At 40.3% G+C, this 20,919-nt stretch overlaps 1 protein-coding gene and 1 non-coding gene across 2 annotated transcripts in view; both read right to left on the minus strand.

Moving 5' to 3' along the window:
* Positions 1–20,919, minus strand: part of phf21b (PHD finger protein 21B) — a 102,829-nt gene that overhangs the window by 2,330 nt on the left and 79,580 nt on the right. The window contains exons 5-13 of the mRNA XM_007894668.2: positions 20,045–20,389; positions 18,575–18,697; positions 15,791–15,842; positions 11,585–11,661; positions 9,892–9,946; positions 7,953–7,975; positions 4,601–4,756; positions 2,269–2,344; positions 358–461 (exon numbers count right to left, since the gene is read on the minus strand). Coding sequence (XP_007892859.1) covers positions 358–461; positions 2,269–2,344; positions 4,601–4,756; positions 7,953–7,975; positions 9,892–9,946; positions 11,585–11,661; positions 15,791–15,842; positions 18,575–18,697; positions 20,045–20,389 — 1,011 coding nt within the window. The remainder of the gene's footprint in view (positions 1–357; positions 462–2,268; positions 2,345–4,600; positions 4,757–7,952; positions 7,976–9,891; positions 9,947–11,584; positions 11,662–15,790; positions 15,843–18,574; positions 18,698–20,044; positions 20,390–20,919) is intronic.
* trnav-cac lies at positions 19,033–19,104 on the minus strand. The gene has a single exon. It is a non-coding gene; the product is annotated as a tRNA-Val (tRNA).

Consider the following 20,919-nt stretch of genomic DNA (forward strand, 5'->3'; position numbering starts at 1 on the left):
AGGCAGATGAGGCCTGGTTTGAAGTCTCACCTGAAGGACAGCACTTCCAACAATGTAACAGACCCCCAACAAAGCATTGGAGTGTCAGCCTAGACTGCACGAGTTCAAAATCCCAACATGGGGCTTGAATCCACAACCTTGATTCAGGGGTGAGGATGGTATCAACTCTACCAGACTGACACCACCTGAGAAATGATTGATATTTTTGTCTCCTAAGGAATACACTGACAAATAACTGTTTTCCAATCCAGCCTATCTAGAAGAGGGGCAGAGAATAGAACACACATTTAATGGAACCCAGTCAATATTTCAGCAGATCTGCAATCTGTACTCAACCGTATAAGTGTACAGTCTCACCGTGACAGCATTGCTGAGCAGTCTGTCCTTCTCCTCCAATTGTTCATGTTCACTCTTTAGCTCACTACCTCGCTTTAACAGCTTCCTCTTCTCCTCTTCTTTCACTGCAAAGGAACCATATCAGGAACAGCTGTAAATTCTTCCTGTGTCTAAACTGGTGACAATTTTAGCATGTCTATTCACATAACGTTGCTGCATATTTTACAGAAGCCATATCTAATTATGGTCAGCTTCTCAGTTCTACTACAGCAGCACATGAATGCAAAAGCTTGAAGATTGTGAGTCATTCTGAGCAAGGTCAGTATTTTCATGCCTGCTAGATTATTTCCCAAGGTCAGAAAATTACAATTCATTTAGAGAGGTGTGGAAATCATGAACCATTTTTAAACAAATCATTATAGAGTTTTAGGATTCAATTTCATTTGTTTTCATAGAATCATAGAATTATACAGCACAGAACGAGGCCATTTTTGCCTAAAATGTCTGTGCTGGCTCTTTTAAAAGAGCTATCCAAATCAATCCCACTCTCCCACTCTCTCCCTATAGCCCTACAAACTTGTCCTCCCCAAATAATCCATCTATTTCAGTTAATGATTGAATATTTTTGTTTAGTGAGTGCGCACAATATTTATGAAAGGCCTGCAAGAGTTCCTCAGTCTGAGTATGAGGGAGCTGTCATACAACCTTTAGACTGGCATTTCTTGAGCCACAAATGTCCATGACAATTAATTTACTTTTGGTTTCAGGCTCAGTGATCTCTTAAAACCAGTTCACTCAACAGTCATTCTAAAAAAAATTAAAATGGACTGAACTAAATCATGTTAATGATAAATTTTAACTCTTTGGAATAGTTTCTATTAGATTTCTCATAGGAACATGGAAAAAAAGGAACAGGGGCAAGCCATTCAGCCCATTGAGAATGTTCCACCATTTCATTAGATCTTGGCAGAAATTTTAATCTCAATTTTGTCATTCTCTTTAATACCTCTGCTTGCCAAGAATCAGTCTAACTCTCTCTTAGAAACAGGAGTAGGCCATTCAGCCCCTCGAGCCTGTTCTGCCATTCTATAAGATCATGGCTGATCTGTACCTCAAGTCCAATTACCCACCTTTGCCCCGTATCCCTTAATACCCTGACCTAACAAATATCTTTCCACCTCAGTTTTAGACATCCCTATCGATTCTGCCTACATAGCTTTCTGTGGCAGGGCATTTCACATCATCACAACCCTTTGTGCAAAGAAACGCTTCCTTACCTCAGTTCTAACTGTCATAGTTTTAATTTTAAGACGACACTCCCTTGTAATAGATCCCTCTACCGGAGGGAAGTCATCCACTAACCAGCCTGTTAATTCCTTTCATTGGTTTAAATGTCTCAACTCCTTATCTCCTTCTGTTCTAAGGAATGTTATCTCAGTCTACCACCCAGGCTCTCATCATGAGAAAACCCCTTCAGCCCAGATATTAGTCGAGCAAATCATATCTTTCCCAAGATTCGGTATCCGAAACTGAACACCGTACTCCAAATGAGATATGGCCAGCAGTCTGTATAACTAATGGTGAAACTAACTCTTTTAATTTTTACAGTAAACCACAATAAAGATTTTTTAAAAATACAAACATCATTCACCAATTAACCTCTGTACCCCTTCCCCCAATAAGTGGTCTTTATTTCAAAGACTGGTATAGACTTCCATCCACCACTTGAATAAACTACCAGTTGATATGCATAGGCTGTCAAGTGAAAAGAGAGGCTCCTCATTCTCCCAAGTCTGCCTGGTCAAGTGTTGCAGAAGACTCAGTTCTCTGTGTAAAGCTTAAGTATTTTCAACTAACTGGTTATTTGGCATTGCTGCTGCTGAGTTGTAAATTGAACTATTATGAGCATGCAACATTCACCGCATGCCATACCTGCTTTATGTGCTAGGTAGGAATGGACAATAGCCAAAGTCCCAGGCCATGACACATTATCTTCTTTCTTTAGTACCTTTAAGAGCAAAAACATGGTCTCTTCATTCAGAAAAGCGTAAGTGTTTCACAATCGTGACTATAAACATACATTAAATAAAAAACACGTTTTCCAACAATCCATAATCTTATAAGCACGAGTGTGTACTATTAGAGGTTGATTTTGAACAATATAAAGACGTTGGCACAATGGGTTACCTTCACAATTAATAGGCCTTCATTAAGTGCATCTTAGAGAAATTAATGAGTAACATCATAGAAGCAGATAATCTTAAATGTTCAAAAATATTTAAAGAATAAAATAGAATATAACATGGTTTCTGATTTGCAACATATTTTCCTGAATTGTTAACGCTAGAACCATGTAGTGAGCAGTAACAGGTTATTATAAAAGTATGTTTTTAAAGAAAATACTGCAGCATGAGAAAGTTAAAGGGTTGCATTTTTAGTTAAAAGTTTTTATGAATATTGCCATAAACTGTTCTACAACAACAACAAGATTTCATTTATAGAGCGTCTTTCACGTCGGGAGGACGTCCCAAGGCGCTGGATAGTTGGGTCGGGACCCGAGCAAGGAAGAAATGGTCAGGGGGAGGGAAGGGAGGGAGCGATGAGGGGGTGAGAGTCGAGAGGGGAGCTGAAGGCATGGTCGAAGAGAAAGGAATTGAGACCGGCCTTGAAGGAGGAAAGGGAGGAGGCGGCGAAGGCACTGGGGGATGGAGTTCCAGAGCCTAGGGGCTGAAGGCCCGGCCACTGATGGAGGGCGGTTAGGGCGGGGGATGTGGAGCAGACCGGAGCCAGATGAACGGAGGGTGCGGGCAGGTAAGTAGGGGGATAGTAGGTCGGAGAGGTAGGAGGGAGCAAGGCCGTGAATGGCCGTGTAGGTGAGGATGAGGATCTTGAATTTGATCCTCTGGGGGATGGGGAGCCAATGGAGGCGAGCGAGGGTGGGAGTGATGTAGTCCCGAAGCCTGGTGCGGGACAGTACATGAGCTGCAGAGTTCTGAATGACCTGTAACTTGTGGAGGGAGGTGCCGGGAAGGCCGGCGAGGAGAGAGTTCCCATAGTCCAGCCTTGAGGTGATAAAGGCGTGGACCAGAGTTTCAGCAGCGTGAGGGGTGAGGTAGTGCCGTAGTCTGGCGATGTTCCGGAGATGGTGGAAGGCGGTGCCAGTTGTGGCGCAGATATGAGGAAGAAAGGACAGCTCAGGGTCGAACAGAACGCTGAGGTTCCTGACTGGCTTTGAGAGGTGGAGAGTGCAGCCTTGGATGCTGATGTTGTCAGCGCCTGAGGTGCGGAGGCGCTGACCCGAGCCAATCAGGAGGGCCTCAGTTTTGCGCACTTTGAGCTGAAGAAAGTTGTCTCTCGTCCAGGACTTGATGTCAGACAGGCAGGCTGTCGGGACATTGGTGGTCGTGGAGTTGAGGGTAGAAGAGGAAAGGTAGAGTTGGGTGTCATACGCATACATGTGGAAGTTAAACCCATGTCTACAGATGATGCCACCAAGGGGGAGCATGTAGAGGGTGAAGAGGAGGGGACCGAGGACAGAGCCCTGAGGGACACCGCACGAGACAGTGCGGGGGCTGGAGGAAAAGCCAAACAAAATGAAGACAGTGGGAGAGGTTGGACCTAAACCACTCAAGGACAGGGCCTTGAAGGTTGAGGTGGGAGGTTCTAATTGTCCTGAAACCATTTGCTATGTTTGTTCAATTAAAAAAGACTCCAAATGGCAATATAGAATACAATTTGTAGGACTATCTTAACTACAAAGCAAACTTTGAAGACCAAGTGATAACGCAAACTATTTTTTAAAAAATAATTAAAGCACAGACATTTTAATTATCAACATTGCGTGGAGGCAATGATAAATGCATGTCCTTTTTATTTAGATGTACTGTTTTCATCATTGTCCCTGCAGGACGGAGATTAACATTTTGAGGTGGTGGTTGTGGGAGTTGGGGTGAGGGAGGGGGGGATGCCGGTAGCAAGCAGAGAGGAAATAAAAGCGAAAAACATGAATGAGAAAAACATGAATGAGAATGGTGCAGTAAGACAGTGTATGTTTTCTGTCACAAAAGGGCAACAAAATTTCAGTTTTGTGCTTAAATTCGCTGGACATTTCTGAAACTAATACAAACCATCACTGATGTTAAATCCCCTCATTTTTAAACTGTTTCTGAAAAATCATCTTATAGAATTAAAACAACATTTAAAAATAGTAATCTTTTACCGTGTCAAGCAGTTTAAAAAAACATCCAAAAGGCTGGACTTGTACCTTTTCCTGGCACCTGGGACAGACCCACACACCCTTAGGAATGGTCCTGAGAGGAGGTTCCAAGCAGTCCAGATGATAGACACGAGAACATGTGTCACAGAGGAGCAGTTGTCCACTGCGTTTGCAAACTGTGCAGTAATCCTCATGAATATCATCCTACAAATAGTAAACAGAAACAAATGAAAAGTAGGCAGCAAGAACTAAAATTGGATTCCTGAACACATTTAGGAAAACATGAGGAAGATTTCCAATTTTAAAATTTTGCAAGATATTGCAGAAGAATGGACAGCTCTTTTGAAGATAATGGGCTTCCTTCCTCCACTTCAGTCTAACACACGGACATCCTCCCGATGTGAAAGACACCATACAAATGTAATTTTGTTGTTGTTGTTGCAGCCAGTCAGTTGCTTTGTTCCACATTTCAGTAAGCCATCAGTTATTTGGATGTGGTGGTAGCAGGTTTGCGATCTCAAGACCTAGCTCTCTGATCGCGCTTTCGGCCAAGGGGGCATAATCTTAAAATTAGAGCTAGGCCAGTTAAAACTGAAACCAGGAAACATTTTTTCACGCAAAGGGTTGTACAAATCTGGAACTCTCTCCCTCCCTCAAAACGCTGTGGATGCTGGATCCATTCACATTTTTAAGACTAAGCTGAATAGATTTTTGTTAGGTAAGGGTATCAAGGGATATGGGATAAAAGTGGATATTTGGAGTTGAAATAAAGATCAGCCATGATCTAATAGAATGGTGGCACGCACAGGCTTGAGCGTGCCACCATTCTATTAGATCATGGCTGATCTGTATTTCAACTCCAAATATCCACTTTTATGGGCTCTGATCCTATCTTTTCTCCTCCCCTCTGCAGGTTCTCACCCCAACTTGGGTGCCCAGCCAGCAAATCTTTTCAGACAGCTCCCGACAAGAAAGGCACTGTGCAAATATAAATTTCGCAAACAAAATATACAGCCAATTCTCTTTACAGTGTATTCTGTGAAGCGCCTTGATAAGAAGGCTACGACGTGATAAGAACTATTTCAAGTGCATGGATTGTTATTATTAACTTTACAACCAAGGTTAATTGAAACCATTTCCTTTAATTTCACCTACATTCTAGAGAGGAAGATGTGGTAGTAATTGCAAGCTCAGAAATGGATTTATTGCTGCAGTTGAACTCCTAACACACAAGCAAACGATTTGAATTTAACAGTGCCTTTCACATAAAAGAAAAAATTTGAAGTGCATTACAAAATCAGATTAATAAGAAATGAAATGAACGTTATGTCCGCAAATATCGTAGCTAATTTACTCAAGTGAAACAACCAGAGGCACAATTTCATTCCCTTAGAGTGAATGCTTTTGGAACTTAAAGAAGGAAATACAATTGTTGGAGCCTTTTCTGCAATCTACGTTGCTCTCATCTGAATAATAAGCAACAATAGCAAAAAGAAAAGAATATTGCAGAGACATTCTGAACGCACTTGTAGCATTTGTAGCGGGCCCTGGTGATGATAATAACCCGTGCATTTGATATGGCGCCTTATCATGTCATCAAGACGAATCAAAGCATATACTATAAAATGGATTGACTGTGTATTGTGTGCCTGAAGCGTGGCAATCCGTTTGCGCACGTCAATGTCCCACAAACAGCCATAGAGTAAGTGACCGATTTTTGGGGGGTGATTTGATGGCACTCAATAAGATCCTTGTGGTATGCTGCTTTGCTATTTCACAAGGAAATAAAAGATTCCGTACATTTCTGAAACAAAAGGATCTAAAAATACAAAAACAGTAGAATGATAGCTTTCCCTATGCCATTGATCTGTATGTGAGTTTGCATTTATTCACACTGGGCTCCGATGAGAAAGCAGACCTGGGGCTGCAAGATACTGGAAATAATCCTGTTCTGTGCATATGCAAAGTTGCATATACAAGTGCACAATTGTAAAAGGAACAAATGTAGTTGCTCTGAGCAGCTAAATCTTCTCCCTAAGCAATGTTGCGCACATGCGAGAAAAGAGAATTCCCCTGGTAGTGAGGTCAGTTTTTATACAGTACTTTTAAACAATGTAGGGTTAGAATCAAAAAGAGATAAAGAAAATTAATAAAGCTTGCACGAATGGTAGAGAGACAGAGAGTGGCACCGAGAGAGTGAGAGCGAGTGTGTAACAGAAAATGTGAGACCGAGTGGTTCAGAAAGAGAGGAGTGAATGAGCACGCCCAAGGCAGTGTCCAGTGATGGCAAAAGCGTGAGAGCTCACACGAGTGAGAGAGAACCAAATGCCGAGGGAGTGAGTGTGGCTAAGGGAGAAGAGATAAAGAGCGGTGGCGAGAGGGAAAGAGTGGTAGAGTGCGGCTAGCACAATGTGGTACTAAAGTGACAATACAACTCCTGATGGAATCATTTTTTTACACTGCAGTCGATTTGTATTTTATGCAATGTTCAATTATCCACACTATTTGCTTATCTGCAATTGGGTTAGTTCCAATTAATGAACATTATCAACTGTCTACTGTAGTAGTCACCAGAGTACTTTCAACTGAAGTTATTGTCTCCTCTAATCTCATAGTTCACTGAACCAAGTAATCTATGTGTACTTTTAAAAAACTGATCTATAGACACATTAATTTTCAGAAGGATGAGGGTTGTAATAGTGAATGCTATCACACTTAGCTTAAAATGTCATAATAAGCTTTATAAACATAAGACAAAATATTCAATAAAATGATTGCCCCAAAAATATCAGAAGAGTTCATCTTGGCTCCCTGCATGGATAATTTTTATAATGTTACACCTTTCTAGAAATTTCTCTGAGGAATTATTGCACTACTTTAGAATAATGTATATAATAAAAAAAGAATTTGGATAAAATGAAAGCTCAGAAAGGCCAGCTTTTAAAGCAAGACACATTGTCACCCTTGATCACAGAAAATGTCACACAATTCCCGGCTTCCAGAACAAAGTGGCTACAAACAAAAATAGACAGCTTTTAATTTACATTCTGCGATTAAATCAGGCCTCAAACAAATAAATGCTGCTAATTATAGCCTGTTACTAAAAGATTTATTAAGTCCAAGCCATGCCCTTGAGAATCTACTTTTGTACTGAAATTACATTTTTCGAATGTAATGTGGTTGCAACTCTATAGCAGACAGTGTTAATGTACCTATCTCACATCTGATAAATGCGACATTTTAAAAGCAGCAATAAAGATATTCAGATACATAGCACTCAGGGTTTAAATATAAAATAAAAACTACTTGTGGTTCTCATGTTTGCCATTAAAAAAAACTTCAAACATTTATGAATATTAAGAAATGCTCACAGAAAAGCCACTTTACAGAGGAGACATACCTTCCAACAAAGGTCCTCATTGGCTAGCGTGTGAAGAAAAGAGGTAGAAAACAGGTTAGTAGCAGGCAATATGATGAGCAGCATGGGTTCAGGTTAGTAACACGGATTGAATGATGAGACTCAATACCGGAGGCAATAACTGGAGATACTTTTTATGTCTAGGGAGCCTGTGGGTTGTCATATGTGCTGCCAAATGAATAGATGCATTAGATCCTGAAGATTCCTTGCATCTCTGATAATATCTGGGCCAGAAATACAATTGTGGTTTTTTTACAAAACGCAAAATACTGCAGATGCTGGAAATCTGAAAACAATAACAGAAGTCGCTGGGAACACTCAGGTCAGGCAGCATCTATGGAGAAAGGAAAGTGAGTCAATGTTTCAAGTCCACGACCCTTCATCAGAACCGACTCGTTCTGATGAAGGGTCGTGGACCCGAAACGTTGACTCACTTTCCTTTCTCCATAGATGCTGCCTGACCTGCTGAGAGTTCCAAGCAACTTCTGTTTGTGTTTTTTTTAATCTATTTAGTTATTTTCTGTAAAGAATAATATTTCACGTGGATTTATATTGTAGCTTTCATCCTCACTTACGAGTTTGCACCAAAATATTGGTTTGTGTGGTCAACAGATTTTTTAAAAAAAACTGGTATGGTACAATGCACCACACAATAAACAAGAAAGTTAGTTATCAGTAGTATATTACTGGAGTGAAGTTTTGGTGTTGCACAACAAAGAAGGGAACATTGCTTGGGCGTTAAGACCATTGATGTACCTTTTGTAATCAGCAGCAGAGATGGCTCCAACTCATTGGTATATATTCCATCCACTATAGCACTGATCATAGTCACAGGTTTTGTCACAGAGTCTGTACTGAGTTGCAAACTTGCTGCAGTAACAGTTGGTGTACCATTACAACACACCATCCCACCCCCCATGATTGAGAAGGCAAAGATCAGCTGGGATTTCTGCTGTTGACTGTTAACCAGGAAGTAGTGCCCCACATAATTATAATAACCCTTACTTTTTGGTGTCGCGCCTTTTACATCTGGAGGACATCCTAAAGCACTTGACAAGATATACTGTAAAGTGCAGTCGCTATGCATTTTGTGAGCAAATGCGGCAGCCAATTTGCGCACAGCAATATCCCATAAACAGCCTTGAAGTGAATGACCGATTTTATTTGGGGGATTGTTGGCCAGGGCACTGGGAGAAACTCCCTTCTCTTTTCAATTAGTGGCATTAGATCTTTAATATCCACCTGAACAGGCCGACAGGTCGGGGCCTTGGTTTAAACGGCTCATCTGAAGGATAGTACCTCCGACAATGCAAAACACCCCCAGGACAACATTGAATTGTCAGCTAAAACTATATGAGGTTCACCTTCCAAAGTATGGTTTGAACCCTCAACCTTCTGACTTAAGAGGCGAATGTGCTACCGACTGAGTCACATAGGCTCAAGTATCCATCATTCAGAACTCAGATACTTCAATGCTTCACTGGCTGGAGGCCATATTTTCCTCATCCTTACTTGTCAACCAATAGTATGATGGCTCATGCATTCTCCATTCCAGTCGTAAAACACGTTCTGGCATTTACTGGCTGCATGCAAACTCTATCGGAGTTCAAAGTTGCAGGTGAACAGTTTTTAAAATGTGCTCTCCACAACTTTGAATACAGTATTTCCATTAAGTGTGTTATTAAAAAAATCACTGCCACTACTTGAACAAGAGTTTGATGCATTCAGCCTTGTAAAAACCACAACTCTAACTGCAACTCCTCACTCCTGCTCATACAGTATTCTCCATTGCACAATCCTGCAATCTCAACACATTTTAAAAACCTTGCTGATACCTCTTTTGAAGCATGTGCTGTGTTGCCTTTACTGTGATTTTGTGCATCTTTAAAATGAAGAGCGTGCTAGCTTTAAAAATACATACTTCTTGTTGAAATGTACAAAGGACCATTCAGGTAACTTGTGGCAATCCGTTTGCGCTGGAGAAAAAGTGAACAAAAGGAAGACATTTGTTAAGACATCAAAAAATAATATTTTTAAATTCTGGTCAGAATACCTTTTTTCAAGGCCATATGAGCAATTAGTCCAACCAACATTAGTGACTTTTTGAACATTATTAATCACAACAGTCTGCTTTGGTAACATTTCTATTTTCTTAAATACTACAAAATGCACTAACCAATGAAGATTGCTTTAAATATGTTACTTTCATATACCTGTATTTTAATTGAAGTTGGATCAAGTGCATTTGATTCCAGTAATTGTTCTAGGTTCAGAACAAACATCATCAAAAGGAAGTGTGGAGTCAGAGGAGCCAGAAATAATTTTGCAAAGAGAGCTTGATTGGGTGTGCGCATGGACTGATGATTTACAAATGAAATCAATACAAATAACAAGTTACTACATATAGGAAGTAAGAACAGGAGACACACTTACTCCATGGATAGAATAGAACTTGCCAAAAGGAATGCTCACTCACATAAATACCAAGACCTATTGCAGATTAAAGCAACAACGATGATCCCCAATGTTAAAGAAAAGATTTATGAGCAATAATTAGATAAGCTAGTCTCCTCAGTCTTTCAAAGAAACATCTCAGACCGGACTTTAGAGAATATATAAAATTTTAAATGAGATTGAGAAACTGGACCAGAAATTTAACTTTCTGATGCACCGAAACAAAAGAACAAGAAGACATAGTTTTAGAGTTGCAAAGGACATTTCAGGGCAGTCACTAGGAAGTATTTCTTTAGACAGAGGAAAATGTATGAATGAACAGGTTATTAGGAAGGATGACTGAGGCCAGGACTCCGGAATCATTTAAAATACAGCTTGTTGCTGTGACGGAAGTACAGGAAGGCGAATATTCCAAAAGGATGAGATCAAATAGGCTCAGGACCTTCTACAACTAAAATTCTCTTGTGATCTTAAGAACATGGCTGAATCTTTAAAAACTTTAGGTTTAAGAAACATAAACGTGTATAAAATTTTGGAAACGTAACCCATTGTTACTGCAATACACAATGAAGCTGCATGACTAATATGTGTAGAATATATTTTCAGGATAATATCTTTCTCTTCCCATTCCCCCTCATTTTTCTTTACCTGCGAGCTTCAGCTAAATGCATACTTCCTCCATCTTAGAGTATGTGTCCTATTCCTATTAGTACTGAAGCCCAGTACCCTATTAGTACCCTATGTTTGGAGGACTTGTAAGCTGAATCACTGCAATACCATTTGGCAATTTATTTTTTAAATGTTCCTTTATCCTCAAAAACATTCTTAATACTAATTTTAAAAAGTGCTCAAATGTATAACCAACTCAATTCAAAACTCAGCCTCCTTTAACACATATCCAGTAGCTTAGTACCTTGAGACATCCTCCCGACGTGAAAGGCGCTATACAAATGTAATCTTGTTGTTGAATATAGTTAGATAGTGAAGTACTTGGACTACAAAGTGGATTCGGGAAATCTTGTAACAGTATTGTGTGTTGAGTGGCTAAAAAGAATTATATGTTTTGGGCCCTATCTGAGTACCGTGCTGATCCTGAAATCTAAATTGCTAACTGTGCTCTTACATATTATCTGAACACTGTATGGACAAATGTCATTTACCTCTGGCTCAAACAATCCGCTGTACGTTGGGTTGGCTGTGCTTCGTCTCTTTCTTTCCTGACGTCTGCTCTGGATTTCTGTAACCATGGGAACAAGAATTTATTTTTAATTAAAGAATATCCAATGTTTTTTTTAAATAAATGCTTATCTAAAATGGAATTTTCAAAGGCTATGCAAATAGATTCTTTGTTCCTTCATGCTTTCCGTGGTGGCGCTCATTAATTTCGGTGGCAGTGGTATGATAAGGTTCTGTATTTTACAGTTTCACCATCAATAATTGGGTTACAGGGAGAGACAACTAGAAAAGTACTCTTACAATTGATTAAAAGGAAACTACAGAACTCGAATTATTCTCAAAATTTATCAATGTCGCAGAATAAAAATGTCTTTGTTCCTGCAACTTTACATAAGCAAGCATCTCTTTCTAATAGGTCGTTTAATTCGCTCCATTTATAATCCTTTCAATTTCAGAAAACAAGATTTCAAAAGTAGAAAGCAGAGATCACTGAAAGCACATCTGTCCCTGGGACAAATGCAAGAAAGCAATCATTTATTCCAATTAAATTATTTTTGCTGCCAATGCATTTATAATGTAAGCAAACAACAAACTTACAGCAAAATAATTTTTTGCATTCCTAAAGCACAAATTACATTTTTCTAGATTATTCTCAAATTGATTGATGCAGTCTTGACATTTTTAGAAAATAAAATCAGCCAAATCTGTAAGGAAATAACGCTAATTCCTCTAACCAGATATCAGACTGTTTTATTATTATTCATTCGTTTTTCCCCAATATCCTGATGGGTCAGACCAAAGGCCGGTACAATCAACAGATCTTATAACAGAATAACACCACTATAGATATCTTGAGTTCAAGAGTTCAACACTGTGTCTTTACAGCACACAAGCTTGATTCTTCATGCTTTCAGTCTTCTTGCTTACAGCTTTCAATCTTCCATCTGATATCCTCAGTCTTAGTGTTTCCAGCTCTCAGTCTTCCAACTCCCGTATCCTTGTCTCCACAGCCCGGGATGGCTCCATCTCCCGTATCCTTGTCTCCGCGACGGCCCCATCTCCCGTACCCTTGTCTCCACGACCCGGGACGGCCCCGTACACAAGGTTATCGGAACTCTTATACCAATGTTCATCCAATCATGGTGCGGACATTAGATCACCTGGTCGAAATCATGCTGGGTATACGTGCCTCAGCACACATACACATTGTGCTTAAGACCCCTGTTATCTGATCTAATTGTCTAAGATAGAGGATTGATCAGTTTAGGACTGTATCTGGTGCTCATTATTTTGTGGTGTGGGATCATTAGTACATTCCTTTTAAGTGACTGGTTATTCCTTATCAGTATCCCGGGATGGTACCAAGGTCCTCTAGTTTAAGCAACTTGCTCATTAATTGCTATTCTTGAGGATTGCCTCCTGGACGAGAGACAACTTTCTTCAGCTCAACGTGCGAAAAACCGAGGCCCTCCTGATTGGCTCACGTCAGCGCCTCCGCACCTCAGGCGCTGACACCATCAGCATCCAAGGCTGCACTCTCCACCTTTCAAAGCCAGTCAGGAACCTCGGCGTTTTGTTCGACCCTGAGCTGTCCTTTCTCCCTCACATCCGCACCACAACTGGCACCGCCTTCCATCACCTCCGGAACATCGCCAGACTACGGCATTACCTCACCCCTCACGCTGCTGAAACTCTGGTCCACGCCTTTGTCACCTCAAGGCTGGACTACGGGAACTCTCTCCTCGCCGGCCTTCCCGCCACCTCCCTCCACAAGCTGCAGGTCATTCAGAACTCTGCAGCTCGTGTACTGTCCCGCACCAGGCTTCGGGACCACATCACTCCCACCCTCGCTCGCCTCCACTGGCTCCCCATCCCCCAGAGGATCGATTTCAAGATCCTCATCCTCACCTACAAGGCCATTCACGGCCTTGCTCCCTCCTACCTCTCCAACCTACTATCCCCCTACCTACCTGCCCGTACCCTCCGTTCCTCTGGCTCCGGTCTGCTCCACGTCCCCCGCCCCAACCGCCCTACCATCGGTGGTCGGGCCTTCAGCCTCTCAGCCCCCAGGCTCTGGAACTCTATCCCCCAGTGCCTTCGCCTTGCTTCCTCCCTTTCCTCCTTCAAGGCCGGTCTCAAAACCTTTCTCTTTGACCGAGCCTTCAGCTCCCCTCTCGACTCTCTTCCCCCTCCTCGCTCCCTCCCTTCCCTCCCCTCACCCTGACCATTTCCCCCCTGCTCGGGTCATGACCCAACTGTGCAGCGCCTTGGGACGTCCTCCTGACGTGAAAGGCGCTTTATAAATGGAATCTTGTTGTTGTTGTTGTTGTTGTCGCTTGGCAGGCCCTGTCAGAGTCTAGCGACTTATTGCTCAGTCGAGATCCTGTGTCGACTGGTACCTTGGACCGTTACCTCTGTGGCTTGTTGTCATTTACTGATAAGAGGTGACCTCCTCCCCCTGTCCGTTATTCTTTCAAAAACAGAGAAAAACAGATGTGTCCTATCCCATGACTGTCAGTCCAGTTGTCCCCCACACTTAACTTAAAAGTTAACCCATTCACAACATCTATTATGATTCTAGCAGTATACAAAAAGTGTATATTCTAACAACATGCTTGCCTAATGGGACAGGAAACTGGACTTGTCACTGCAGATTTTCTTCCTTTTGGAGAGGCAGAGATGTGAAGTCATTTGACTGGGAAATATTTCATTCTTACATTAAAAAATGTTTGATGAGATCATGAATTATCAGTTGCAGCAGCAGATCACTGGGACTGCACCAGATGGCCAGAGATTGAATCCCAGCCTCAACTCAGCTGATTGGAAAGAAACCATAGTAAGTAGTGTACAATGCTTGTTTCCCCCTGTGGAGTAAGAAAACTTGCCCAACGTTTCGCTCTGCCCGGGAATCAAACCCATGTCCTTTTCCTTTTGAGGCGAGTGCTCTAACCACTAAGCTGTAGGCCTATGGGAAACTGTGGAGCATAATGGGATAAATAATAATCCTTGCATTTGATGGAGTGCCTTTCACGTTAGAAGGGTGTCCCAAAGTGCTTCACAAGACATATTGTAAAGTGGAGTGTCTGTGTATTTTGTGGAAGAACATTGATACTGACAGAATACGAAAGAGCCAAGATGGAAAAAAAATTACGTTCCAGATATGATGGGCTCAAAACAGAAATCTACAGGCTTCATTTCTTGGTTGGTTCAATCAGGCTGAGGAAGAAGGAGCAGCATTAAACTGTCCTTGCAATCCAAGCACAGCCCATTTGTGGAGGTCCAAATGATCCAAAAGCAAATCCTAAACGCTTGTTTTTTCAATTCATATTTTGTTTGAATATTTAGATTTAGATTTCAGATCTATCTGATCAAATCTGCCTTCTCAATCCTCTAAAGAAGCTTCTGCAGCCAATTGTTTCAAGTCTGATCAACAACAGCAACAACATTACATTTGTACTTCACATCATATCCAGTTTGAAATGTCCTCCCGACATAAAAGGCACAATACCAAGTGTAATGATTATTATTGTTGTATTTACCTCTCTCGTTCCATAATCTTAAACACCTCTCAAGTCTCGAGAGAAGTCCATTCCTTCTTGATAGCTGTATCTGTTAATTCCTGGTGACATCCTTAAACATCCTTTATATCTATTCTGTAGTCTTTCCTATGTGTCAATATCCTTCCTCTAATATGGTAGCCAGAAGTGCACAGTATTCCTAATGTGGTACAACCAATTTTTTTTTAAAAAATGTTAACACCACTTCCTTACTTTTATATTCTAGTTATCTGGCAGACTTTCCTTCTTTGGAACTGATCTAGCTCCAAGGTGACATATTTGGCAATGAAATGTCAGAATCGAGCCCACCGTCCATGGCGGTGTCAGTAGCCCACTTCCTGAACCAGGCAGGTCCGCAATATTCCAGCACACTGCTGATGACAACAGAGTCAGGCTGGCTCATCAGCAGAACCTGAAAGGGCAGACCAGTCATGGATCAGGGACTCTTCCTACTAGCTCCTGTTAACCAGCAAGCCAAAGCCCAAATGGGTCCCCAGGGAAGCTTGCCCAGCAGTGCTCTAAATATTGCTTTTAGCTGGTTAGACTGTAGCAGCACCCAATGCACACTCTCGGCTCCCCAAGACTTGGCTCTTGCCAACCTGACACAGTTTAAGAGTATACAATTCGACTTACCTTCCAGGTGTTCAGTAGTAACCAAACCAAGTGAAACCATAAAGGCAAGTTTCTGCAAATTCAAAGAAAAAATGGAACAATATCATTTAAGAAACCAAGCCAACAATTTGAATTTTATAATAATTACTAACAAAGTAGCACCATAGAGCTATCAAAACAAAACAACATACAAGAATGGTATTCAACTTATCATACTGGCTTCTGGTCTGACAAAACCTGCAGCCAACAACAACAAATTACATTTGTATAGTACCTTTCACATCAGGAGGATTTCCCAAAAAGTGGAATGGCCACCTAGGCATGGTACTGGTGTGCTTGCTATGGAACCAGCTGGAGTTAAAATAATAATAATCCTTGCATTTGATATAGCGCTTTTCACATCTTCTAGATGTCTCAAAGCAGTTCACAGAATATACTGTAAAGTGAATTGACTGTATATTTTGTGGGCGAAATGCGGCAGCCAATTGCGCTTAGCAGTGTCCCACAAACAGTTGTGGATTTAGTGACCAAATTATTATTGTTTTGTTTTAAGGATTATTGTTTTAGGGACTTGTTTTAGGGATTGAGAGCTTTAGAAGAAAAGGCAAAAAGGGAATTTTCAAACAAAAAAGTAAAAGAGTGGAATTATTTAATTGAAAGGTAACATTATGAGCATTAAGTCTTTAAATCTTAAAGGTCCTCTGAAGCATTCCTGTTTTTATTATAATAGGCAGAAGGGAGAAAGGGAGAAACAAGTGCATGGAAAACCCCATTATAGCAACTGTTATATTGCTGTCTGAATTACAGCATAGTCTAATGTAGGCCCGTGTTAACCAAAGTGTGGTACACTTAGCTTCTGGCTCACTTACAGATCATTGGGTCACTGTTACTGTCATTTCCTGTTTGTTGGGGGCAAGTATGTTATGCGCAGCAAGTGTCATTAACACAATTTGCGAAGGAAATGACCGGATCACTGCTTCTTGTGCAAAGTGCAGGAAGTGAAATCATGGTGACCTGATTACTTAGAAGTTGGACATTTCTTTGCAGATCACGAACAATGAGGTAGAAGCTAGTCCATTTGGTGTTCATGTTATACTTTGACCATACTTTGTATTAATAAGCACATCAATTCTGTTCATGGAAGCTAAGAGTAGTTGTGCTCTTGTGATAAGGAAGTAGCTCAAAGCAATTTTTAAGTCAAGTATGTGAATTGAAATTTAAAAATCCTAATGCGTCTATATTACACAGCACTACATATGCTGTCAAATGTCAGCCCCTGGGGGAAAATCTGTGTTGGATAAGATAAGCTGAAGTTAGCAATGAAGTTGAAGTGTTTTATTATCATAACACTTTTTGTTCATCATAAAATTATCAGAAGCATTTTTTGCTCTCATCCACATAAAACATACTTTTACACATTATGTCTTTGCAGTTTGATATTTTTTGAGGTGTAAGGGACGGGATCCACATGTTAAGACAGTATCCCTTTACCAGAGGAGTAATCTGAATGGTAAATGATTTTAGGGAAATTCCCCAAAAGTATTTACAAGTAATATACTCTGTTGTATGGGAGAGCACTCTTCGTGCATACATCAAAAAACAGCACCTGTTTATTCAACCACATCAGGGCTGAGATGAGGAAGTGATGTGATGCTGAAATGCCAAGGAAAAATTTTTGCTGCACATATATGAATGATGTAACCAGGTATCCATTTTTTCCCAAAAAGCATGAGGTGGAAACATCAGATGTAGTTAAGTACATAGACTTGCACAAAACATACAGTCAATTAGAGCGAGATACAGACACAAACAGAGTCAGATAATGCGTATCAGAATATAAGAGTTAAAAAGAAAGAGTCACTGTGTGAAATAGAGAAGCGGGTTATTAATGTGGGGGAAACCATGATAGAAAGCTAGATACTTTCACTGTACAGCGGGACACCAGATATGACACAAGATCTGACATAAAAGAAACAAGAAGAGATTTGAGGAAAATTATTGAAGACATCAATCAGGGAGTTCCACGTGGATAGTGTGTGCTGCATTTTTTTGGAACCTATTCTGGTAAAAGTCAGGATGGAGATCAGTTGACACTCACAAAAACGTCTCAAAGCACTTCACAGGATTATTACTGTTAAGTACAGCGACTACATATTTTGCAAGTGAACACCACAGCCAATTTGTGCATAGCAATGTCCCACAAACAGCCATGAAGTTGATGACCACTTTTATCTGGAGATTGTTCCCCAGGAGAAACTCTTTAACATCCATCTGGACGACCATACAGAACCTCAATTATAACATCTCATTTGAAGAATGGCACCTCTGATAGTGCACTGCTCCTCTAGTGGGGCTTAAACCCCAAATCTTCTGACTCAGAAACAAGAGTGCCTACAATTGAGCCAAACCTGACCCCAGCATGACAAACTGTTTTCCAAAAGGTATGAAACAACAAAAATTGGAATTAAAAGCAATTTGGAGGCAGGGCTCCTTTTTATTTTTTTTTGCATCACATACCAAAAAAGAATGCCTGCCTGCCTCATGTCACCTCTCTTGCTGCACTGAATCAGCAGCAGGTTGTGCAAGATTTAGTGTGAGAGGTCTCTGTGCACCCATACCAAGTTAGTGCTTGCTCATAGATCACGACTCATAGACTGAACATGACCATGGTGTAGAACCACCTGATGCACCAAGGAACACCCTTAAAAATGTTTTTGACTTTTTGAAAAAAGGAGAAAAACTACTTATTAGGTATTTGAACTCAGGAATTGATTACTTTATTTTTTCTTCTTGTTGGATCTTTACCTCAGGATTGTCCTCTCTTTTGGATTTTGTGGAAGGCTGTCCCTGAGAATGTTCAGCTGAGTGTTTCATTTTTTCTGTCAGGTTTTCTGCCTGTGTCAGACTTTGTGGCTGAATGATTAGTACCTACAAAAATGACAAAAGTAGGCATGAGCACCTTCCTATACATTCACAAGAACCACTTCAATAAACCTATGTAGCAATTCAATATAAAGAAACATAATAATAATAATCCTTGAATTTGATATAGGGCTTTTCACGTCTTCTAGATGTCTCAAAGCGCTTCACAGAATATACTGTAAAGTGAATTGACCGTATATTTGTAGGCGAAACGTGGCAGCCAATTGTGCACAGCAGTGTCTCACAAATAGTCATGGATTTAAGTGACCAATGTATTATTGTTTTTTTTCTTGAGGGATTATTATCAGGTGTGTGGAATATAAGGAAACTTGCCCAAGGTTTTACCCTGCTGGGAATCGAACCCAGGTCTCTCGCTTGTGAGGCGAGTGCTCTAACCACTGAGCTACAGGACTCCACATGATAATAATAATAATCTGTGCAATTTATGTAGTGATTTATGGTTTCAAAATATACATTCAAAGTTCAAATTATGGTGAACAGAGATAGATTAGTTCTCTGCAAGTGATCAACTCCATAACAGAAGACACTTTTTTTAAAAAAACTTTAGGATTGTTTCAAAACCTTAAAATAAAAATGACCTAAATGATCTATTCATTTTCCTCATTCCAGGCTTCTAATTTTTTTATTCTCTATTTTGCAGAACTGAATTGCAAAGTCAAAAACATTCTTTCTAATGCCTAATATGTTTTTATTTTTTCCCTTTAACTTTCCATTGATACCATTTTAATGGGATGTTAAGTTGTCTCCTGGTGTAATAATTTTATAATTTATTTGTAACTTTTTAAAAAAAAATCCATTATCTATCCTATACAAGGCTTTCACAGCTCACCATTTCAGAATTCAGGAAGGGTTACCCTTGAGAAGATTATCATATGTTTTGCTTCCTTAACTTGCTTCTAATTAACCTGATGTGATACCAAATCCCACAGCAAAGTGAAGAAGGATAAAGCTAACTGTGGAGAAAGTGAGGTTTTCAATGCCAAACTTTTAGAATAAAAATATTGGAACAAAAAAGAGATTGCAACACAATTCGTTGGCTACTGTGCTTAGATCACAGAAATTCATAGATAGCCATCACGTTCCTGAATGCTGATACTAAACTATCCAGTTGATAGGTGTTCCAAAATGCTGAAAATGTGCTGAGAATGGGAAGAGAAATGAACATAATGAATCAAATTATTGAGATCCACAATACAGAACTGGATTCAACTTGTCCTGGGGAATAACATTTTCTATGATACTCTGGTCTTAGTTTGAAACAGTTATTGTATGTACACTTTGTTTCCACCGGTCCATTATTTCCATGGATGGAAAACAGTAAGTTGCCCCCACCTTGTCTGTGCTGAGGAGAAGAGGCTGAACACTGATAGTGTCACTGGTCAAAGAGACTGCACTGCTCTTCACAGAATTGCCATGATTAGGAGAGGCCGAGATGATAGCAAACGCCACACCAGCGCTGCTGATAGGAGTGGAGACTGATGTTGGCTCTGCAACATTTTGTGATTGGCCTGTTGGTGTCTGCACATGGTTGACAGTGTTGTTGGCAGTGGGAAGGGCTGGACTTGGGTTCTTGATAGTGATTACAGTGGCTTTTTGAAGAGTATGAGGCTGATTGGAGGTCTGGTCACGGCATAGAGTGACTGGGAGGCTGTCTGGAATCAGGGTCTTTGGCCTAACCTGCCAAAGCAAGAAAAACACACAAAAAAATGTTAGTTACTAAACAAATTGTAATATTATAGTGGTAAACAATTGGATATTCTTAGGAAGTGGATGAACTACCAATAAATTTGTGTGTTTTATTTATTGGCTCTAAGTTGGAAAATAGGAAACAGCTCTGAACAAGAACAAATGCTTCACAAAATAGAAGCTGGTGTTAAATGAGCTCCCAAAGGCCAGGACAATTTGTGCTGGGATGCCAAGGAGCAAGTCCAAAAATAATGCTTAATTCCTACAGACGGTTTTAAGATTATGATTTCTTTTACAATAATGCTTATCTGAATATCATGTAAAAAGAAACACTTTTTCCATTTTGACACCTGATGTTAAAATCAAACCTTCCCAAGACTGCACATTCAAATAAATATACAATGACGCATTCACTAGGAGAGAATAATTCTGACAGTCTTTCTCAGCCCAGCATTTAAGTGAAGCTTTGAAAAATTAATTACATGTGATGTCAAGCACAACTGCTAAATGCATGATGTTTT

Source organism: Callorhinchus milii, unplaced genomic scaffold (assembly GCF_018977255.1).
Source record: "Callorhinchus milii isolate IMCB2004 unplaced genomic scaffold, IMCB_Cmil_1.0 Scaffold5, whole genome shotgun sequence".
NCBI lineage: Eukaryota > Metazoa > Chordata > Chondrichthyes > Chimaeriformes > Callorhinchidae > Callorhinchus > Callorhinchus milii.